This window comes from Pongo pygmaeus, chromosome 4 (assembly GCF_028885625.2).
Source record: "Pongo pygmaeus isolate AG05252 chromosome 4, NHGRI_mPonPyg2-v2.0_pri, whole genome shotgun sequence".
Taxonomy (NCBI): domain Eukaryota; kingdom Metazoa; phylum Chordata; class Mammalia; order Primates; family Hominidae; genus Pongo; species Pongo pygmaeus.
Genome location: NC_072377.2, coordinates 81,756,483 through 81,781,542, shown reverse-complemented (window position 1 = coordinate 81,781,542; position 25,060 = coordinate 81,756,483). Strand labels below are relative to the sequence as shown.

General features: G+C 35.0%; 1 protein-coding gene across 2 annotated transcripts in view; it reads left to right on the top strand.

Annotated features, from left to right (window-relative positions):
- The window catches only part of AP3B1 (adaptor related protein complex 3 subunit beta 1), a 289,899-nt gene that overhangs the window by 176,497 nt on the left and 88,342 nt on the right, over positions 1-25,060 (top strand). For both annotated transcript variants that reach the window (XM_054487813.2, XM_054487814.2), the window contains exons 18-21: positions 2,077-2,185; positions 4,410-4,581; positions 7,968-8,115; positions 17,363-17,435. In XM_054487813.2, the coding sequence (XP_054343788.1) occupies positions 2,077-2,185; positions 4,410-4,581; positions 7,968-8,115; positions 17,363-17,435 (502 nt within the window). The remainder of the gene's footprint in view (positions 1-2,076; positions 2,186-4,409; positions 4,582-7,967; positions 8,116-17,362; positions 17,436-25,060) is intronic.

Here is a 25,060-nt window from a genome sequence, read left to right as displayed (position 1 = left end):
GCCTTGCATCCCAGGGATGAAGCCCACTTGATCATGGTGGATAAGCTTTTTGATGTGCTGCTGGATTCGGTTTGTCAGTATTTTATTGAGGATTTTTGCATCAATGTTCATCAAGGATATTGGTCTAAAATTGTCTTTTTTGGTTGTGTCTCTGCCAGGCTTTGGTATCAGGATGATGCTGGCCTCATAAAATGAGTTAGGGAGGATTCCCTCTTTTTCTATTGATTGGAATAGTTTCAGAAGGAATGGTACCAGTTCCTCCTTGTACCTCTGGTAGAATTCGGCTGTGAATCCATCTGGTCCTGGACTTTTTTTGGTTGGTAAGCTATTGATTACCAAAATACAAAATATGATAGAGTACAAAATATGTACTCTAGCAAAGATTTGCACTTAGGAAAAACTCAAAGGTACAATAAATAAATGAGTCTCAACTGCTTTTTAAAAAATCATATATGAAGCATGATTTAATTTCTTCTTGACAAATCAAGGCCATGACTATAAAAGCAAACTAATACACTGTATTAAAGTGATTAAAGGGGCTCATATTAGTAAATGCTATTACTAATACAATATTTAGTAAACACTAAAGTCAATATTTTTCTTAAGCATGTTTCTGAATTTAATATTGAAGTCTTTAAGAGGCTAAGAAATATAATTAGTATTTATTGTGTCAGCCACACTTAAAATTGAACAAAATAGGCTGGACATGGTGGCTCACACCTGTAATCCCAGCACTTTGGGAGGTCGAGGCAGGCGGATCACCTGAGGTCAGGAGTTAGAGACCAGCCTGGCCAACGTAGTGAAATCCCGTCTCTACTAAAAATACAAAAATTAGCTGGGCATGGTGGTGGGTGCCTGTGATCCCAGCTACTTGGGAGGATGAGGCAGGGCAATTGCTTGAACCTAGGAGGCAGAGGTTGCAGTGAGCCGAGATCCTGTCACCATACTCCAGCCTGGGCGACAGAGCGAGACTCCGTCTCAAAAAAAAAAAAAAAAATTGCAGAAAATATTTTAAATTCCCTGCTCTCTAGAAACTTACATTCTACCAGGGATAGACCAACAGTTTAAAAAAACAAGTAGATTGTATAGTAAGTTAAAAAGTAATACATGCTGTGATTAAAAAAAAAAAAAAAAAAAAGGTGGGGGCGGGGGATGGTGTTGGAAGTGCCGAGAGCTAGGGTGAAGGCCCTAAACTGGGAGCATGCCTGGGACATTTGGAGGAACAGTAAGGCGTGGCCAGAGCAGGTCAGGCAAGAGGGTGAGCAGCAAGAGGTCAGAGAGTCAGGCGACGGGGACTGTTGTGGAGGCGCAGTCATGAAAGGATGGTTGTATTGGGCTGCGCAGACTGTTGTAGGGACTTCGGCTTTTTCTCTGAGTAAAATGGGGAGCCACTGCAGGGTTTCAGGCCAAAAAGGAGCTTAATCTGATTTAGGTTTTAATAGAATTATTCTAGATGCTGTGTTTTGCAAAGTTTGTTTGCTGGGGGCAGGGTGGAGGGGCCGTAGAAGCAAGGTAACGAGTAGTCCAGGAGAGAAGGGTGGGTCAGACCAGGGTAGCTACAGGATTTCTTGATGACTTAGATGTTTAGGATATGAGAAAAAGAGAGAAGTCAAGGATTACTCCAGGATTTAGGCTGTTGAGATGGTTAGGACAATTTATTGCCTACACTAAATATTTTCTTTTCTTTCTTTTTTTTTTTTCTCTCTTCTCCCTCAGTGTCAAGCTATCAACTTGTGTTTGTTATTGCTGTTATTGTATCTGCTTCTAGTTTCGCTCACCTATTTTAGGATATATTACTTTTGTTTAAATCTTCTGTGGGCCAACAAACACAAAAGTTTTAAAAATTGTATATTTAAAATAAGATTGTTGGTTTAACATAGGGGCTCTGAGTGAGAGTCTGTGTTGCTGTATTTAGGAGTAAAGTGAATCAGCCTTAATGCCAGGACTTCTAACAGTTGCATTCTCTGTGGAGGCCTTAAGCTTGCTTTTGAATTCAGTTATGTTCTTAATGATTAAGTTTGCCAGAACTCTAAATCTCTGAGAATTCATTTATATTTACTTTATTTGTTTAAACAGGCGAAAGAATGGACCCCAGCAGGAAAAGCAAAGCAAGAGAATTCTGCTAAGAAGTTTTATTCTGAATCTGAGGAAGAGGAGGACTCTTCTGATAGTAGCAGTGACAGTGGTGGGTTTTATAATTTATTGGCATATATTATTTACATAGTAGATTACATTGTATATCTCAGAAACAAGGCCTAATCCATAATATTCAGCAGGTAGTTTTAAGTGAAGTTTGTATTATCAAAATAATCCCTTTCATTTATATATCACTCTTTAGTTTTCAAAGTAATTTTTAATTACTAAATTCTCTTTTTACTTTACAATATCTCTTGGACAGTAGCTAATACATTGGTATAGCTGAAACAGGAACTCATACTTTTCTGAATTCTATACCACAATGCCTAATATATCTATTGAAAAACACAATTTTACACTTGATAAACTTTTAGTGGGGTCTTTAAAAGTAACTTTCTTTTATAAAAACATAAAGTTTATTTTATACCTTGAAGAGTCTTTTTCTCTTTCATTTTATACTCATCTCTTTCTGTGAACCTATATAGAGATAAAGCTAAAATTATTAAGTCTCTATATACTATAAGTCTCTATATACTGTAAAAAAATCAAAGTAAAGATTGAGGGTAACTATATGCAGTGAAAAGAATGCTTAATAGGAAGGATTTAGAGGCCCTGGGTTTTACCTATGCAAATTGAATAAGGCACCTACTTTTCTCTATATCAGATAAATGAAGGGGTACAGTTAAATATTTCTTAAAGTCCCTTCATTGCTAACATTCTGTGAGTGATTTGCATAATGAAAAATAGATTGTAGTCACTTTCTGATGCTCTTATTAACACTTAACCTAATAGGCAAATCTGACCCAAGACCAAATGACACCCAACTTTCTCTAAAATCTTTATTCCTTGGAGAACCAGGGCCTGTCACTCTTACTTGGTTATCTACTACCCTACTCTAAGGTAATTCACTCTTCTTTTCTCTGTCTTCCTTATCAAAAGTCTTTGTTTTTAATATCTGATAAATTAATCTGTGATACGTTACCTGTAATTTCTTTTCATTGTTTATAGCATAAGCCAGTTATCTGACTTAATATGTATGTGTGTGTAACTTGGATATTACCACAAATCTAAAATGTCCTTATTTAGTAGCTTTATTTTAGTAAAATAAACTTTCCTGTTTGTAAATGATGATAATGATGAGCACCTTACCCTGTGGCAGACCCTGTTGTGTTCTAATCACCTTTATATGTTTCAAATCATTTAATCTTCACAACACCTCTGAAAAGTAACTAGTATTATCCCCATTTGCTGAAAAGGAAACCAAAACCCAGAGAAGTTGAATAACTTGCTCAGTTTTACAACTGGCAAGTAGAAGAGCCAGGATCTGAATCCGAACACTAACTTGAGAACCCATGCTTGTACCCCTTGCAAGCCATCTTAAAAGAATACAGGCAGTCCTAGCTTTTGACTGTGATGGACCTTCCTGATGTTGGTATTATTTAACCATTAGAATGTTTAATTAAAGGTTATGTTCCTGCCTAAGAGGGCTTCGTTACATAGATCACAGGCAGTGCAACAGTTTGTCCTTTTGTCTGGGACACAACTCTGTAGTTATAGTCATTTTAAATAGTAAAAAATTATGCTTCACTTAAGAAATACACATATATTCTTCATGTATTCTCTTCTGCAAACAGTCCTAGCATACCATAATTTACACATAAAACATTTAAAAGTATAATTCCTCAATGTAACTTGATCATCTCTTTGACCTATGGAAAACTCGTTTACTGGCTCGAATAAGTAATAACTCTTTTATTAGTCATTTTGCCTATTGTCTTTGAATTTGGAGGTCTTTCCAGGTGATGTGAATGGCTCATTTTCCTCTCAAAATTTGTTCCTAAGAAGATTCAACTGTTGCCTTCTTTTACTCTAAATAGAATTTCCCATTACACGCAGAAGAATTCGAAATTATTTCTTTAGCCTTACATCAATCCTTATGTAATTCTTTAAAAGAAAGCTTTTGACATAGCTATATACTTTGGGGTTTGAAGTGGATTCCCTCAAATTTGGTTTACTTGGTTCACCTTTGCTTAGCTTTTCTCTACTCATTGTCAGAGCATCCTCTCTCTATCTGCCTCCCTCCAAGCTCACTGTGCTAAAGGAATTCATAGAGCTGAAATAATGGGGTGTGGGAATAAAATGTTAAACAAGTGGTGTCCACTGAACTAAAATTCAACATCTGGTTTCATTTGTGATGAATATTGACAGTTACACGTGTCCGTGTGTCTAATTAAATGACTATAAATCTAAGAACATCTGGTTCTGTTTTTCAGAGAGTGAATCTGGAAGTGAAATTGGAGAACAAGGCGAAAGTGGGGAGGAAGGAGACAGCAATGAGGACAGCAGTGAGGACTCCTCCAGTGAGGAGGACAGTGAGAGTGGAAGGGAGTCAGGCCTAGAAAACAAAAGAACAGCCAAGAGGAACTCAAAAGCCAAAGGAAAAAGGTAATTTATTTTGTCAGAATTTCCTTCAAAAAATATTCTGTGAAAGTTTGCCCCAGGCAGAGATGTTTCTTATTAATCAAAAAATGGTGAGAGAAAAAAAGTGTGTATTTTTTTCCAGATATTAAATCTTTTTAAAATTAAAGTGCTAGTTGTTCACATTATTTTCCTACTTGTAATGCTTAGCTTTCATTTTGAACTTGAACATATCTTGGGGTTACATTTTGAAAATTGGTATAACCTTGGAAGGCTGAGTTAAGTGATCAAGCAATAGGTATGAAACACTTAATTACCTTTTGTAGCAATTTTGCTGAGGGCTAAAATTAAATCCTTCAACACTTTGCCATTATGTAACCAAGACAATTGATTTTTCTAAATAATGTTATATTAAAAAGATTATGATCCAAATATTAGAGTCAAGGGCTGTGAAGGAAGACGGTCATAAGATCTTTAAGTGTTAGCACTTTTTAAGATCTCCCATTATCAATAACATTATCATGTATTAAAGTGTCATTAAAATTTTGAGTAATTGGGGCTAATATCTTGGATTGTGCAACTCTGTTGGCCTCTGCTGACATGATGGTCCTTTCCCCGGGAGCCTGCTGCCCGCTCACTTGATGAGCTTGCAGCCCGGCTCAGCCGTGGCTGACAGCACTGATTGGGGCGCAGTACGCTCTCTGCTCCTTTTATTACAGACAGTAATTAAAGCAGCTCGCCCTGCCACTTCCATAACAAACACAGCATAATGCCCTAATTATGACTTTATTAATTTAAGTCAGGATTTAATGATTTTAAAAGTGATTTATATTGTTTTTCCTGTTCAGAACAAATGAAATCTGTAGGTTAAATTAATACAGGCTTTTCATCATTGCAAAGTTAAAAACCTAGTTACCAGTAAATTCTTTTCATTAGATTAACATCTGAAACTCTAAGCAGTAAGGTAAACAATAATTACCATCAAAATTGAGTGATGCATAATAAAATAACACTTTTACTTTTAAAATCTTATCTTAAAAGCTAGAAGTTAAATATATTTAGAATCATTCACTTGTTGCAGCAAAGGAGCTACTTGGTTTATAATAGCCTTGTCTTTGAGAGAAATCCTGTACTTCTGGTTTAATATCAGCATGTCTATGATGATATGAGTTATAAAACATGTCCTGTTTCTAGAAAGGGAAAGTTTTGTTCAGTGCATGAAATGTCCTTTCAGATGGCAAAAGTCAGTATACTAGAAATTTGTAGTCATGTATTAGGTTTATTATTCTTTTTTTCAGAAATGGATTTTTCTCTTTACTCATGTTTGAATTTAAAAGAATTGTTTATTACAAAGAGAACCACAAATACATTCTAAACCTTATATTTTTAAGTACACATTTTAACCAGTGAATTGGGGATAATAAATTGCCATTTTTTTTGCCAGGGAAAAACAACAACATATTTTTCAGTCTTCAAATGTAATTACATGTGCTCTGAGATGTTACCATGGCTCCATTTTTAATAAACAGCAATCATATTTCCTCCACAAAAATCAATTCTAGGAAATATTGATTCTTTCCTTGCCTCACTCCTCTCCCTCCCCCTGTATTTTTCTCCCTCTCAGAATTTTTTTTAACTTTGCCAGTATGATAATTTTTTAAAGCTCCTAATAAGCTTTAAGCATCTTCAAAAACCACCCTTTAGTAATCATAAATATTTATGACCAAATTTAAATTTTACATTTCAAGGTATTTTCATTTGAAGGGAGATAGTATGACATAGTGGAAAAAATACGGACTTTGGAATGAGACAGGCTTGAGTTCAGATTCTAGTTCTGCCCCTCTTGTTATGTGCCCTTGAGCAGGTTATTTAACCTTTCTGAATATTAATTTCATTATTGTAAATGGGATAATAATGTACCCAGGAAAAGTGCATTTAAATTAGATAATTGGTATGATTGGTATGAAACGCCTAGCCCTTTCTGGCCCACAGTAGATTCTTAAAAAAATACACACACATGTGGTAGAGAGAACTAGACCTTTAGTTTCCAGGAAAATATAAAACACCACAAGGCATCTGTCATCCCCTGAGAGAAGGGTGTTTGGTCATCTCACATGTTATTCCTTCTCCTTGGAGAACTGCTTCCCTGCCCATCTGCCAGCCTTACTCCTATATCTTGGCTTATATGTCTCTTTCTCCAGGAAGCATTCCTAATTGGATTAAGTTTGTTTAGGTGTCTCTCCAAATGTTCTCCTGACACACTATAATTTATTACTTATTACTTATTATACTGTATTATCACTGCAACCTTATCTGTATCCTCCAGTGGACTGTAGACCCTGTAGGGTAGACACACAGAGATCCTCTGTGTCTTACTAACCATCGTTATCCTTAGCACCTAACATAATGCCAACATGTAGTCAATAATTAATAAATGTTTGTTGAGCAGGTGAACAAATGAATGGTGTTAAGCACTTAGGTATGATCATTTGATATTTTAAAAGTTTATATTTGATTAGCTTAAATTTTTAGCAAGATAGTACTTTAGAAGAATTTCCTTTGAACTGGTTAACATTTTCTCATAGAATGTGTTTAAGGTCACATTTGGGAACTTGTGTAAGTAATTTTCTTGGATAGAAAATGTATAAAATACAGGTCTATTTTAGCAAAAGTAGATATATAAATATTTAAATATATTACTAAACCAGGTGTGGTGGCTCAAGCCTATAATCCCAATATTTTGGGAGGCCACGTTGGGAGGATTACTTGAGCCCAGAAGTTCCAGACCAGCCTAGGCAACCTAGTGAGACCCTGTCTCTACAAAAAATATAAAATTAGCTGGATGTGGTGGTGCACGCCTGTAGTCCCAACTACTTGGGAGGCTGAAATGGGAGCATCGCTTGAGCCCGGGAGGTCGAGGCTGCAGTGAGCCATGATTGCACCACTGTACTCCAGCCTCGGTGACAATGAGATCCTGTCTCATATACATATATATACATATATACGCGTATATATGTATATATACATATATACACACATATATACACACACACACACACACACACACACACACACACACACAGACACAGTATTTTGAGATAGCATTTTAAAAAATCAGCCTAAATATCTTTAACGTTGTTACTGGTAGTACTTAATTCTTGGTAAATTGAACATTTAATGTTTTCTACATTGTTTTTTATTATATTGTTTAGTGTCATTGTATGACTTTTTGCATTTGAAATGTGTATGACAGGATAGAATTGAATTTGAATGGGTTCTAATTTATTTGGTTATGGGTAATACCTTTTTTATTACCTCATTAATGTATTCTGGAATTTAAAAACCATTTTTTATATAAACTACTTATATAAAGGAGTTAAAGTTCATATTTCAAAATTTACTATTATATGTAGTGATTCTGAAGATGGGGAGAAGGAAAATGAAAAATCTAAAACTTCAGATTCTTCAAATGACGAATCTAGTTCAATAGAAGACAGTTCTTCAGATTCTGAATCAGAGTCAGAATCTGAAAGTGAATCTGAATCCAGAAGAGTCACTAAGGTAAGAGATTATACATTTGTTGTAATTGAAGGTAAATATTCTTATAGCAACTAAAATAAACAACACCATCCTCATCTACTCCTGTGATTTTATTTTTTCTAGATAAGCCTTTCCCTTATAACCCACCTCTGCAGAAATGCTAGAAACTTTAAAAAATCTCATCCCTTGCCACTGAAATCAAGGAACTCTTATGCATATGACCTTTTTTGTTCTTGGCTAGGTTGTGACAAGGGGGGGTTTTGCTGAAGGGGAAGTGAAAGGAAGTCACAAAAGTAGTATTGAGCAAAGAATTATAAGTATACATGCATCATAAGAAATTGAGACTATTCACTTTTTAAAAATACTGGGCATTTTGCATAATAGAGTGTGTTTTAAAGCTTTAATTAAAGAGTATACATTCTTTAGTTAGTAAGAATTTGCGTAGCCATTTATTTAAAAACAAATGCAAGAACCACTTATATAATAAAATAATAATGCTTTTTGGTAATAACGTTTGTAACACTGAATTGCAAAAATGTAGTTATTAATATAAAATGTATTCTATCTGATTTCAGGTCTAGTTAAAAGAATAAAAATATAGAATTCAGAACTAATGATAATTATCTTTCTGGTCTTTAATAATCACACCCTTCCTATAAATGGACCATGTTCATGCTAGACTTCAAGTATTGTAGTTTTATATATAACTGTGTTATTCTGTTTGTTGAAAATATGGCCAAACTCTGCCTTTGATTCAGTTCGATTTCTTCTTAATCCAATATTGTTTTCGTTTATTTGTTCTGTTAACTTGAATCTCTTCAATATGTTATCTGAGTAGGCAAAGATGAAAATTAATTTATTGAAATAGACAATTGCCCTCCCCCATCCAGAGATTTATTGTTAAAGAATGTTTTAAAAATTGGCTAGTATTTGTCTTGCCTTATTTCACATTTTCTTGCATATATTAAAACCCATCTTAAACTTGAATTTATATTTAAAACTTGTGTCTGTATATAAAATAACCTAAGATTTTTATTTTTAAAAAATTCACATAAAATCTTAAGAGATTTTATGGTTTATTAATCTGGCCTCATATAAAAACTTATCACTTAGTGAGTCTGACGTACTCTCATTTCGTACTTACATCAAATTACCAGAAAGTTTAAAATGTTATTGAAAATAAAAAGAGTTACAAATTGACAGTAAGTACAACCCAGAGTAAGAAGTATTTTTTTAAAATGACAGAACAAGAAATCAGTGAGTGTCAAGTGGTGGAAGTTATTCTTAGGAAATTTTGTAACAGTTGAAAAATTATAGACTTCAGTGCCTCTGTAGTATTAGAAGCAGAGCTTTAGGATCCCATTAAAAAGCCACAGTGGTTGAACATCATGTTGTGTTGTACCCCTTCCTCCCCCTGAAAAAAACAAAAGAAGATAAAAGCCACAGGGGCACTCCAGGTCAGTGATTTTGTTTGTTTCTTCTTTGTCAAAGACTTTCAGTGATCAGATTAAATCTCTTGACAGTTAAAAATATTTTCCTATAGAACGTCAGTATAAAAAACCTCAAACTATTGCAGTGAACCAAGGCCTTTGAGAAATTCGGGTTTCGCTTACATTGTTGATAGTTTTGTGTTCATGTGTTTCCCTTAGGTGGCTTATTTTCTTTATATTAGAATGCCTTTTCCTATCTATAATAGGCAGACAGGACTATGGAGTTTTTTGCTTTAGTTTAGCAATTGGAATAAGTAGAATAAGTATTCTCCACCTTGGAGCTACCATAACTACTTATTTATTTCTGTTTCTTTCTGAATGATTTGGTGTATACCATGCAATTACAGAATATACCTATTTTCTAATAATAGGCGACTATAATTGTGGAAAAGTCCTCCTTGCACCAAGTTTTGTGGCTTCTGCTCTAAATTATGAGTAATGAAGGCGGATGGTGGGTACTTTACTTGAATTTAGCATGACAGTATGTTAGTGCTGAAAATTCATATGCCTTATATCTGCAGCCTAACTAAATCTGTATTTTTACTCTTTCTTTTCTTTTTTTTCATCCAGACAATGTGTTTTGAGGGCATTGAGCATGAAAATGTGACCTAGGAGTTACCTTGAATACATGGCTTTCAAAACAGTTAATTTTTATGGTAGTCCTATGAGATAAGCATAGTGTTCTACTTGTTGGGAGAGAATATCTTTGTTTCAGTTTCCTTATCTGTAAAGCAGACATGCTAGTACCTACCTTACTTCTTTCAAGTGTTATGTTAAAAATAAAATATGAAAGATCAGTGTAGCACACTATGTAACTATAAAACAACAGTTTTAACATTTTTTAAAATTCCATAAAAGATCAACAGTATTGGAGAACATCAAATGCTAAAAGTAACCTAAATTTTTTGGTAACTCTTAAGTATCCTGCTTTTTTTTTTTTTCTCCTCTTTTTACACTATTCAAGTTGTAAGTCAACATTTAATTCTGTTCCCTTACCTACAGCCTCTGAGCTTAGCCACTTTCTTTAGAAGACAGCTGCCATCCACAGTCAGTGTCTCTGCTCTCTAACTCACAATCTCCATTTACCCTACTTTTCCTTTGAATGCAGCTCTGTGTAAGATTCGCATCCACTTCCCCAAGGGTAACTCCTACTTCTTTTGGTCTTGTTTTGTTAATAATCATCTGTCTCCTTTGCACCTTTAATCTCTTTCTCCATTCGTTCCTTTTCTGCCAACTGTAGCATTCAGGTTTTTTCAGCATTTAAAGAGAGAGAAAGGGAGCATGGAGTGAAAAAAACAGTGTGTGTGTACATGAGTGAGAGTGAGTTTAGAAAAATAATCTACATATCCTGCATCTTGTACTTCTTAACCCAGTTATTTCCAACTCTATCCTACACATACTGCTCTCTGAAAAGGCAGCTATGATCCTTCCCCAAACCCAGTAGCCTTCTCTTATTCTTGATCTTTTTGTATGACTGTTCCCCTACTACTTAAAAGTCTCTGCATCCCTTTTGTTCTTACTTTTTTGACCTTTCATTCTGAATGAAAGAATGACCATTCATTCTTTTGGTTGCTTCACTTTTTACACCCAAGTGTGAATGTTGACCCCAAATTAGTACTTAGTACACATTAGTCTTTCGAGATATTAGTTGATGTGAATGAATTTTTCTTTAGTCTTCTTTTTTTCCCTCTAAATTTTTCCTGTGTGAGACCTCATTCACTCCTATAGCTTCAGCTAAAACATTTATATTAATTACTTCCATGGTAACATCTTTCAGTCTTTACAATAAGTTTCAGCTTTTCTTCCCAAATGCATACCAAATTTTTAGACCTCTCTGAGGCTACTGGTTTTCCAAACCTAATACAATCGAAAGACATGCTCTACCATTTGTCACCAGCATTCTTTTCATTCTCCCAGATCTGAAGCCCCAGAATTATCTCTGACTACTCTGTCATTCTGTATGTTTAGATAGTTACCAACTCCTATATGTTCTGTGCGTTCTCATGTCTGTTTCTTCTTTCCCTACTGCCACTATTCTAGATCAGCTCTTCATTACCTGCATAGACCATTGCCATTGGTCATCCTCTGACCAATGCTTTCCCAACCCCAAGTCCTTCTATACAACTGCCAGATGGATATTAAATTCACCTGTCCTGATGGCCCATTGCCATTTGAGTTCAGTAAACTCAGGCTAGCTTGCCCAAACCTACCTCGTCTTAACCCTACCCACCTTGTCTGTCTTTCTTTCTTTCTTTCTTTCTTTCTTTTTCTTTCTCTTTCTTTCTTTCTTTCTCTCTCTCTTTCTCTTTCTTTCTTTCTTTCTATCTCTCTTTCTTTCTTTCTTTTTTTTTTTTTTTTCGGAGTCTTGCTCTGTCACCCAAGCTGGAATGCAGTGGCATGATCCCAGCTCTCTGCAGCCTCGACCTCCAAGTCTCAGGTGATCCTCCCACCTCAGCCTCCTGGGTAGCTGGGACTATAGGCATGCACTACCATGCTTGGCTAATTTTTTGTATTTTTAATAGAGAAGGGTTTCTCCATGTTGCCCAGGCTGGTCTCAACCTCCTGGGCTCAAGCGATCCACCCACCTCAGCCTCCCAAAGTGCTGGGATTACAGGCATGGGCAACCGTGCCCAGCCACACACACTAAATTCTAATCCCAGTGGAATATTTGTGGTTCTATTAACACTCTGTATTCTTTCCTATTTCTATGCCTTTGTTCTTTCTTTTTGCATCATTTACTACAGAAAATAAAAGCTAGGGAGAAAGTGGCCTCATATCACTGTGACCCTCCACTTCTCCTAGTTGAGAATGGCTGCAGGGAATGAAAAATGTTACTGATGATGGGGTATCACTCATGTGAATGGGACAGTCAAAAGGGTGAGAACCACAAGGGGATTATTTATGTTCTTAAAATGCCCCAGCATATTCATGAGGCACAAAACTATAGTCACACATTCAGGTGCCATGTTTGTTTGTTTGTGTTATTGATTGGAATATGTCCTCATTTGAGGTCAGATGTTGTCAGTAATGACCATAGAAAATTTTCTTGTTTTAGTTATAATTATGTTGATTGATAAGCGTATTTTATGTGTAGGTGTTATTTTCTGAAATATATTTAATTGAGAAATATTTTTAGTATAGTCCTTTCAATGAAGTAATTCTTTCGTTCCAAATAACACCTATAACAAAATTACTTTTAGTAATTCCTTATTTTAAGTGATTTCACATACTTTACACAATGTAAAGGGAAAATTTTTTTTATATGAAAGAGTGGTGAGAAAATTCAGTGATGTAGACCACATTGTGTCAGGAAGAGATTCACATTTATATCACTTTATCCTGTTTTTGACCAATATAATTAAGTTATATTCTGCTTGTAGTTAAAATTATGTGAACAGATGGTGAAAAAATTTATTTAAAATAATGCTTTTAAAGTTTCCAGGATTTTTATCCTTCATGAAACCTAGGCTTCAGTGTTCTTATAACTACCCAGTAATTAGAGTGCTCCTCCACACCATAGTTATTTCAGCTACGTTGTTAGTCCACTATTCGCACCTTATTCATGATGCAATATTCTAGTTATATCTATAGTGTCTGTGTACTAGTGGCTGAAGATTTAGATACTCTGTGATTAAAATGATAAAAACTTTAAATTATGATTGTAATTTATTGTGAGTAAATTTTATGTATGTTCCTTATATAAACATTTTAATTACATAAACTATATAAAGCATAATAATCTACCAATGTGAAATAAATATAAAGTATTTAATGTACTTGCACTTAATAATACTTAATATTAAAAGCATTTCAGTATTTGAATTAAAACTAAGATTAAGGTGCATACTAGCTATGAAGAAAATAGTACCAACTGTATATACCTAGCAGTGTTTGAGTTGTTCTTGTCATTTGTTTTTATCTCAGGTTATATCTGTGTCTCAAAACTTCGCTAATTCCTTTTGGAAGGTGCAAAGAAACTGAGTGAATCTCTTAGGTGCTCTAACGATCAGTCACTAGGATTTGACTGGTGTCTGAATGTCAGTAAATGTTAAGATTTGCCTTAATAAAAGATTTTGGTGATAAAGATCTTTTATTTGAAAGATTCTTGGGGATAAAGTAAATTTGGCATGGCGTGTGAAATAAATCATGGATAAGAGTGAAAGGAACCATTTTTTGATTGGTTTTATGTTCTATTTGAAAAATAAGCAAGTTTTAATTATGTTTTTTACAACTATTTTTGTATGTTGCAATTATATAACTTTTATAAATATTGAAGAATATTGGGTTTTACTGTTATAATGCAAAGCCTTGCCTCTCAGTTTATGTCTTTCCCAATTTCATTTATATTTTAAGTTCTCTAAAATAAAAATATTATTCAATTGCAGTTGAGACCTTTAAAAGGAAGTGAATGCCATTAAGCAGGCTTTCTTATTGAAGTAGGCGTACTCTAATAGGAAAAGATTTGTTTTAGTGGGTTAGACTTCTTTTTAACTTATAAAGAAGTCTCAATTTACTAGCAGTATACTTTTGTTTTAAAGCACAAGTTTAAGTGTTAGCCTCAGATTTTTAAAATCATATTTGTCAGTTAACTTGAAGGAAAAAAAGTCATTAAATTATCCTTGGTTGATAATTCTAATTGAAAATATTTCATGCAAATATCTTGTCCTGTGAGGCTAGAAATTAGCTTTGACTTCTTGTTGATTTCAAAGCACAGTATGGCTTTGACAGACTTTACATACTGCTTATCCTATTTTATAGTTTCAAATTTCAAACCTCTTTACAATGGTTTCCTCTTAGAATGCATATTTGATGCTTGTCATGTCAGATCTTTTTTGCTATTTGCCTTTTTTCTAATCAGCATGAAAATGAACATGCATAATACGTTAACAAATCTTTTCAGGTATATTGTTACATATTTTTGTTTGTATTATTTGGAGGTTAATAAGTATTTCTAGGATCTTTTATTTATTATTTGAAATGAAATACATTAAATAGAAATCAATTTTTTTAACCTGTGACTTTGTATTGCATTTTGAAAATGTTGATGTGTTGAGGTGTATAATTGAATACCATAGAAACAAAATGGAGATTTGAGGATGATGAATTGATAACTAGGTATTTTTTGTGGTGAGATTCTAAGATCAGTTACTGTTGTCCTTATAAAAGTCTAATACAGTCACTCAGCTGTTAAAAACCTAATCCTCTATTTAAAAAAATATACAAAAACAAATTGTCTATCTTTCTGCCTGATCTCTTCTCAAGTACTAACACAATGGAAACAGTGGGTGATCTGTCAATGTGTTTGGTTTGTCAATGATGGTTTTGTATAAATATTGGGAGGGTAAGAAATAAAATCGCACAGTAAAATATGATTTCATCTGCCTTTTCTCTGCAGCTCCATGGCTCATGCTGCAGTGTGAAATTCTCATTTTACACACTTTGCAGGCGGAGCACATGAATTATGCATTGAGCAAGAAAAATCTCCTGCCTCAAGTCCTATATGCATTTACCCAGGTTCTGTCTCTATTACCAAGATGAATTGCAAATGGAGAAATGTTTGATGGAATAGAGCTCTTAACTTCTTTGTTTAGAATTCAGAATTTTATTTTTATAGTAGATCCTTTAAGTATGAAAATGTTTTGAACTTACTATGGATTTTTTAAAATGAAAAATGAAATATAATATAAGAGGAATACCAAACACCACATGAAGCATTTTATAGTGTTGATTCAGAATGCAAGGGTTTTTCAATTCAGTAGAAATGACCATTATCTATTGCTAATGTTGTATTTCAGTCACTGGTTATTTGCTGTTCTCAGAAATTCTGTCCTTTTGAAAGCCTTTTTTCTCTCTGTTCTAGGCTTCTAGTAAGAGATTATGCCAATTTCACATGCGGCTCTGTTCTGTGTTATATGTGACCTGATATGTATTTAATAGATATTGTTACACACTCTTGGCTGTGAAGTAGAAAATAAGGTATAGACTTGCCTTCAGCTTTAACTTTATCTTGATTTGGTAGGTTTCTAATTTTTCAGGTAGGGAGGTTACAGTTCCATAAAGACAGTCATGCACCATTGTAGCTTATAGGAAGCTACACCCATTGTGCTCAGCATAGCATTTTGATAAGTCACATGATGATATGCTCTTTTTGTTATATGTTCTTTCTTCACAGGAATGATATTCTAGTTGAGATGGCATTTTCATTCTGCGCTTGTTTTCATTTACTTGCAACTTTTAAATTTTAGCTTCAAAACGTTTCTTCTATTTTTTTCACCATCTTAGACATTGTTTACTCGTTTGAGAAATGGAGAGAAGGACAAATACTATTTCTTTCATTTTTAAATAAGGAATAAAAATTAAAACTTAACTAGATGATTTGGAGTGTTCAGTGATAAAAATAATTACTTTGAAGAATAAAATTAGTGCCTTTTTAAGTGTATTAATAATGTATATTATTATGTGGTCCTTGAAGTTTCTGAGTATCAGCACAAGGGAAAAAACAAGTGAAATTTAAATTATTTTAAAATGTTACCTATGTATAATTTTATGTAATGCTTTTGTTCATGTATGTGCACTGTTGTAGGAGCTCTAACACTGTGTAAACTTTAAATGGTGATAAAATATATTTTGCTTCAGTGGTACCTTCTCGTGGCTAGAGGAATACTTCAAAAATATTTATTAGCACATTAGCAATAAGCTATAGACTTTTGGTAGATTATAAGTTATTTGAAGGCAGGACTATGTCTATCTTGGCTGTTATTTCCATTGCTTGGCATAGAATCTAATATATATTTAAAATTCTACACATACCTATTGAATGAATGAATGATTAAATAAATAAAAACATTTTAGTAGAAACTTTAGTTTTGGTCTGTGATTGAGAAAATTTAATGTAAAAAATAGTATAGATTAGAAAGATAAACTTTGACTCAATTATATTTAACGCCCTACTCTTTGTTGGCCTTTAATTGTTTGTAATGCACTTAATTAATACTGTTTTCTTTTTAAAAGATTTACAAATTTTTGTGAATATGTAACCAAACTGTCAACAGTTCAGGCTTAGGGGCACTGTATTCTAGTTCATGGATATATACATTTTGTAAGTACAGTAGACCGAATAAGCAAATCTCTGCTGGAGGAAGCCCTAGTTATATGCAGATATGTTTTGATATATTTATTTTCTCTACAAAGCAGTAGATCAAGTGAGTGAATCCTTTCAACTCTAAAAAGAAAGAGCCTGGGAATGTCATATATAGATTTTAATGAATATCTTTGGCAGAGAAGTTTGATACAACCCAGTATAGAAACATAAAATATCTAGTACAATGCCTGTCACAAACTATATCAGAAAAGGCTGATCTATCACCAGCCCATCAAAAATATCTGAGCTATGCATACATTATTTCTTTTTCTTAAGTAAACCTGTTTAAAAGTTATTTTCAAGAATATTTGTGGACTTTCTACAAAAGAGCCGCTGTACGTTTTTATGTTAGCAAGTTGTCCGATTATAAAATAATTACATACCTTTAAATTTTGTTCTGACATTTATAATTTTTAAACACAAAATAGTTTAAGAGTTTGCATAGTGGGTAAGAAATACTGTATGCTACTTGAGACAAATGTTGATTCAGGAAAACATTTTATATAACCATACAGAAGTTTAATTTGTTGGTACCACTAAGCAGAGGAAAAAAAACGTTTGTTTTGGAATATTAAGGACTACTCCACAGATTTTTAAAACAGAACATGTGGAAAATGAAATATTTGTTATTTTATAGGAGAAAGAAAAGAAAACAAAGCAAGATAGAACTCCTCTTACCAAAGATGTTTCACTTCTAGATCTGGATGATTGTAAGTATTGTAGTTTAAAATATTTCTTCTGTGTTTAGTAAGAGTATTTTTTATTTTTATAGTACCTTTCATTTACATGTCCCCAAATATATCAATATTTACTGTGAAAGACTTATAGATGAATAAGGCAAGAAAGTTTTGGAAATCGGTGGTATTTGTTTCTTTCATCTATTCAGCATATCACTTTATTATCACATGATCAAATATAGATGGCCAAATACAAGTACACAAAATTCATTTTAAAATATTTTGCTTTAGTAATTTATACTTGTTTGCTAAATAGTCATCCATATCTTGTAACTTCTATATTGTGAAATGTGGATTATGGGGATTGACACATGTAACTTAAGGAGGTAGAGGATTAAGGAATGTAAATCAAAATGGAAAGGACATCACCATCTTCCACTTGGCACAATTTCAGTAGGAATGGAAATGGGTTACAAAGCCTTTGGAGGCCAGTTTGGCTATCCTCTCGGTCTTTTAACTGCAAAAAATCTTTGTCCCAGCAAATCTAAGAATTCAGAATCCTACAAATATATTCACCCAAGTGTACAAAGATATATGTATTTACCACCTCCCCTTAAATCCTCCTGCATGCTGAGAGAGAGATAGTGGTACTTTGTTGCACTAGGAGAAGAGTAACAAGAAGTGAAATTTCATGAATATTAAACTACTATCATTTTTGATAGAGTTTTTCTATGCTGAGAGTGAGTTACGTTTTAGGTTATCTCATTCTGTCATAGATCTGTTCTGTTTATACTGTTACCTGCCCTGTCCCCAGTAGCCATGGCATATACTTAATATAGAGAAATTAAAATATATAATACAGAGAAATAACAGAGAAACTAAAAATAAAATTGGAGTTAAATTTGAATCATGTTTTACATATTGGCTACGATTTTGAGGTTTGGTATCATCCAGTGTTGCTAAGGTTTGGAGAAACAGATGTACATGTTTTTGATAGGAATATAAATAGGTACAGCTCTTTGGAGTCATTTTAGTAATATCTATCAAAACTTAAATTGTACATACCCTTTCACCTAGCAGTTCTTCCCCGCCCCCCGAGATGGAATCTCACTTTGTTGCCCAGGCTGGAGTGTAGTGGCACTATCTCGGCTCACTGCAACCTCCACCTTCTGGGTTCAAGCAATTCTCCTGCCTTAGCCTCCTGAGTTGCTGGGACTACAGCTGCGTACCATCACACCCAGCTAATTTTTTGTATTTTTTTTTAGTAGAGATGAGGTTTCACTGTGTTAGCCAGGATGATCTTGATTTCCCGACCTCGTGATCCACCCACCTTTGCCTCCCAAAGTGCTGGGATTACAGGTGTGAGCCACCGCACCCCACCAACCTAGCAGTTCTTTTCCAGAAATTTATCCTACTGATAAACTACTGATAAAATCAGATCTTATTTCTTTCTTGTTTTAAACCCTTGAATTTAATGGCTTAATTTTGCATTTAGATGAAAGCCCATACTCCTTTCCCAGGTTTCTCAGACTGTAGATGATCTGACCCCTGTCTCTTTCTTATCCACATTTCATCCTACTCCGTTTTTATGCATTTGTCACACATACCAGGCTCATTTCTGCCAAGGGCCTTTCTACTGCTGTTCCCCTGCTGAGAACAATTCCCCCAGATTTTCTGTTGGCAGACTGATCCTTACTTCCCCAACTCAGAAGTCACCTACTCTTACACACTGTCCTAGTCCCCTTGAGCTGGCATAACAGAATACCTTAGACTGGGTAATGTATAAACAGCAGAAATTAATTGTTCATAGTTCTGGAGGCTGGGAAGTCCAAGATCAAGTTGCCAGCGTATTTGATGATTGGTGAGGGCTAGCTCTGCTTCAGAGATAGTGACTTCTGTTTCCTCATGTGACAGAAGGAGGAAACACCATCCCTCATACCACTTTTATAAGGACACCAATCCCATTCATGAGGGTAGAACCCCTATAACCTAATTACCTACTAAAGACCCACCATAGTCTGGATTAGGTTTCAACACGAATTTTGGAGGGACATAAATTCAGACCATAGCACAAACCTTCTTGTTATTCTTGTTATTCTTGTCTTCATGGCATTTTTCACTATCTGAAATTACCTTAAAATTTTGGTACTTGATTATTGTCTCTTTCTCCCGACTAAGATGTAAGTTCCATGAGGACAGGGTCTCTGTCTGTGTTGCTCATTGCTATTCCTAGTGTATAGAGTGGCTCCTGGCAGTTAGTGGGCACCCAGTAAATATTTCTTGAATTAATAAAACATATAAAGGCATATACAAAAATTTCATTGCAGCATTGTTCAGTGGTTAGCTCTGGCCTCCTTGTGATGTAGGACTAACCTGGGAACAGGCAAGAATAAGACTTTCATTTTATATTTTGTATCTTTCTGTGACATTTGAATATCTTACATATGTATGTTTATAACCATAATTTAAAAAGTTTAAAATTGTAAAAGAATAACAGTAAAATACATTTAAAAAGGAACTAAGAGTAAATGTTAGTGTACTAATTACAACTTTTTCTTCTTATATTCAACTCAACTTTTTTTCTTATATTCAACTCTGGATTTCCTGGCAACTACGGTAAAAAAAAAAAAAAACCTATAAAATGACATAATTGTTCTAGTTCCATTCTATAAAAAAAGTATATTTTTATATGTTGAGACACAAGCTTTTTAAAAAAATCAAGTTTTTAAGAATTGAAATGAAAGTTTTTTTGAATTTTAAGGTGACTTTGATCACAACCTACATTTTCTAACTGAATATAGGATATAGTGTTTCTCTTTGTTTTTAATACCCAAATGCTATTTCTTTAAAAATCTTTCATAGTCCTGCTTTTGTCAGAAATGACACTTGAAACTCTCTTGTTAACAAGTCAGTTCAGCCTATGTTTTCTGGATTGTCTGCTATCCCCCAAATTAAAAAACTACAAAAACCTTGTGAAGGAACCATGATCTGAGCTTAGAGATAAAGACAAGCAGAGTGCCAACTTCACTGTATGCCTCCTATTAGCCTACAATGGTTCTCCATTGCCCATGGCATGCAATTTGTTGCTCAAATACTAAAATGTTACTCTCCAGTGGCTTTAGTTCTCAACTGTGAGAATTAGATTAATCTTGAAAGAAGGCCAGACACATTCCCAGTGTTTTATCTAAGAGGCACATCATAATCCACACAGGTTGTTTGCTAGGTACACAGTGCATACCAGGAAGACTGCAAGTACTGAATTTATTCATTTCTTCATTCAGGAAATGTTAATTTAATACTTGCTATGATCTTTATAATCTGCTACATACTGGAGATTCTAAATGAATACAATATTGTCCCTATCCAAGGAACTCTCAAAGTGTAATGGGAAAAACAGATAAATTGGCAATGAGATTGCCACATTATAGATGAAATGAGGAGAAATGCACAAAATACTGTTCGGTATCAAGGTTCCTAATCCACCTAGCAGTATCAAAATTTAACTTTTGAGTTGAGTTTAAGAAAGCATCAGTTGGCCAGGCCTGGTGACTCACACTTGTAATACCAGCACTTTGGGAAGCCGAGGCGGGCAGATCACCTGAGGCCGAGATTGATACCAGCCTGGCCAACATGGTGAAACCCCGTCTCTACTAAAAATAGAAAAATTAGCCAGGCATGGTGGTGCATGCCTGTAATCCCAGTTACTCGGGAGGCTGTGGCAGGAGAATTGCTTAAACCTGGGAGGCGGAGGTTCTAGTGAGCCAAGATCGCACCACTGCACTCCAGCCTGGGTGACAGAGTGATACTCCACTTCAAAAAAAGAAAAAAGAAAGAAAAAAAAGCATCAGTCAAGCTGTTGGAGGCATAAGGGGAGGGTATACTAGGCAGAATAAAGTTATGGAGGAGGGAAAGAGCTTGCTACTACCAGAAATAATGATTGTCTGTCTCTAAGGCAGCAACCTAGCAATAGACTGACTCTACTACAAAGCAATTTGGTTATTTCTTTTACTATTTCTCTATTATATCTGTTGAGGGGATGTTATCATGAGCACAGGGATTAGTCCTATGCTTTTAATCAGTTTAGTAGTTTCTTTGTGTCTCATTTTATTCATTTGTAATTTTTTTAAAAGGCTATAAAACTTCTACAGTTTCTTTAGATCATTAAGTAATATGACTCTCTTTCATGGGGGTCAGTTAACAATACATGAGAAAATATTTGTTCTAGGATAATATATGACCTAACAGGTTTTTGTTAGACTTAGAGATATCAATATGCTTTCTATGTTTCAGGCATATTTTATATTCCTGGAAATTACAATATATTTTAGGACCCCATACCATGTGCTTCAGTAGGATGATCATAAATCAGTGATCATATTCTAGTGTTCTTTTGTAGGAAATGTAAACCTATGTCATTACATTGTTAGTACAACTGACAGTGAAATATTTAAAAAATCTCTGTCAGCCAACAATAATCATACTTCAAATAAGCCTTATGATCTGTGATATCACATTGTTGAGTGAATTTTGGTCAAGGCAATAGAGTGGAGTCGCTAAGAGGACCGTGGAGCAAGCTGTCTGAGTTTCAATCCCAGCTCTGTTACTCACTAGTTGTGACATCTTGGGCAATTTACTTAACCTCTCCATGCTTTAGCGGCTTTGTCTATAAAATTGGGATGGTACAAATACTTTTGGGAGTCATTTAATTCTCAAAGGATGAAATGACTTGATATATGTAAAAGCATTTAGAACTGTGCCTGACACATGATTGGCATTACTGGGGTTAGTGATGATGCTGGTGCTGATGATGCCAATGATACAGATGATGCAGCAAATTACAAATTAAATAACAACATATTAAGCCATTATGTATTCAGTTTTTCTTATTCTTAAATCTTAAGGCAAAGCTTTGCTTGGAAGAATAATTGAATAATTACTGTATTAGATCTACTTTTAGAAAAGAAAAAAAAGTTTTATAGAAAGTTTTTAAAATAAAAAGACGAAAATAAAATTAACCTGTAATCCAAACACCTCGGGTTAACATTCTGACATATCAGTTTAGATTCTCTTCATATGCAAATCCCCCCCTCCAAATTGGATTCTACTGAGAAACTGTTTTATCACTTGCTTTCTCCTCTGTTTAAAGTACATGTTCTTAGCTGGTGTGGTGGCTCATGTCTATAATCTAGCACTTTGGAGGCCAAGGCGGGAGGATTGCTTAAGCCCAGGAGGTCAAGGCTGTAGTGAGCTGCAATTGTGCCATTGCACTCCAGCCTGAGTGACAGAGCAAGACCCTGTTTCCAAAAACAAAACAAAACCTACGTTCTGTGTAACTGTATGGTTGTCCTTTATTCTGTTAGAACAAATTCTGTTTAACAGATTTACTATTGTTGGGAATTTAACTGTTTTCCATTTTTTGCTATCATAATTAGTGAAGTAACATTCATCATTGTAAATATATTTTTCAGTATCTCTGTAACTGTTTCCTTAAGATAAATTTCCAGAAGTAGTACTGCTGGGACAAAGACTTTGAAGAATTTGTTTGTCCAAAATTGCCTTTTAGGCTTGGCATGGTGGCTCATGCCTGTAATCCCAGCTACTTGGGAGGCTGAGACAGGAGGATTGCTTGAAGCTGGGAGTTCGAGACCAGCCTGGACAACAAAGTGAGACTCCTGTCTCTACAAAAAGATAGAAAAATTAGCGGGGCATGGTGGCATACACCTGTAATACTAGCTACTCAGGAGGCTGAGGCGGGAGGATTGCTTGAGTCCAGAAATTCAAGGCTGCACTGAGCTGTGATTATGCCACTCTACTCCAGCCTGGGTGACAGAGAAACTCCTTCTCAAAAATAAGCAAATAAAATTGCCTTTCAGAAAGCTTGTACCAGCTTACACAGTATTAATACGAGGGTGCTATATTCCTTGTACCTTCACCAATGCTAGATTTTGTATTTTAAAATTACCTTTTCTAATTTGCCAGGTGGACGTGATATTTCATTTTAACTTGTATGCTATGACTTTTTTAAAAAACCCTATAGAGTCACTTTGTTTTTACACATTACTAATTAAATACTTCAGCACAGTCACCTAGCCTCAGAATTCACTTTAGGGTAAGCTTTCAATGCCAACTTTCATCTTGCCATACCTGCAAACAGATGCATAATCATCTCTTTAATACCAGAGCACACATCTTCTGAAATTATACTAGAACCCATCCTTCTTTAAAAAAGAGCAGAACTTGCTTGTGGTGTGAAGTTTCTTCTCTTGTCTCTTGATGGTACTTAGCCAAGCCACAGTTGGAATCAGAGGCTGTTTCTTATTCAGTTTTTTATTCGTTACATGGGCATTCTAATATTTTGAAAGGACGGATGGTGGATGGGTGGGTAGATAGATGTACAAAGGAATGAATAAACATGCATTTAGAACTTACCTGAAAAGTTATGTGTTGCATGGGAAGGCAACATATTATGATCCAAGTTAGAAGAAGCAGCTTCTAATCTGTAGTGGTTCTGCCATTCACTTTTTTTATGACCTTGTCAGTATTAATCTCCCTGTGGCTCAGTTTCCAGTGTCTTCAATATTAAATGCTCTTTTTAAGCCTTCTCATTGCCATTGGCTTACTTTAGTCTTTTTCACTTCATTCCTAAACTATTGTAAATTCTTCCTTACTCCCAACCCTGCCTTCAGTCTGTGCATTGTACTACCATCTGATTAACCATCCTGCAGGACCATATTCATTGTCATTCCTCGGTTTGATCGATTTTTGACTGTTCCCCTTGGTCTATAGGATAAATCCAGTCCCCTTAGTTTTTCAATTTCCCACCTCCCAGCCTTTGTTTATAGCATTCTGTTATCCAACAATTAACTGGCTTCTTTCTTTCCTCTTATTCAAATCTCACCCTTACTTAAAAATTGGACTTCATTCCCTCCTGTTCATGAAGCCTCCTCTTCCACTCCTTCTCCGGTGATCCTTGTTTTCCCCCTGACTCTGTGACACTTGCTAAACTGTACAGGGGTTTTCAGTGTGGGTCTAAGGAAGCCTGGGGATTTGAAGCTGTGCTTCAGCCATACTAAGTGAGTGTGGGGAAGACCAAGAGCTCCACTCCCTCCCCATTCAACCTCCAGGCTGCTTTCTCTATTATATATGTTGAGATTTTGTTTAGTGTTTCCTTTGAAATTTTTCTTCTTTGGCCGTATCATTTACGGACTGTATTGTTACTTTTTTTTTTTTGTCAAGTACGTGTATCTCTTTTTCTTAATTAGGTTTTGTTACTTGAGGATCTTGAACTTTTTTGTCTCTCACTTGCTACCTTGCAGAATAAATATTTGTTGTTAACTTTATGGATTAATATTTGTTCTGCCTTGTTCACTGGATATTGTGAGACTAAAATGAAAAAAAGATGCTTTGAAAAGTAATGTCACAGCTGGGTGTCATGGCACACGCCTGTAATCCCAGCAGTTTGGGAGGCGAAGGTAGGAAGATTGCCTGAGCCTAGGAGTTAGCGACCAGCCTGGGCAACATGGGGAGACCCCATCTCTAAAAAAAAAAAAAAAAAAAAAAAAAAAAGGCTGGGTATGGTGGCATGCACTTACTCAGGAGGCTGAGATTGCTTGGGCCCAGGAAGGGATTGCACCACTTTACTCCAGCCTGGGCAACAG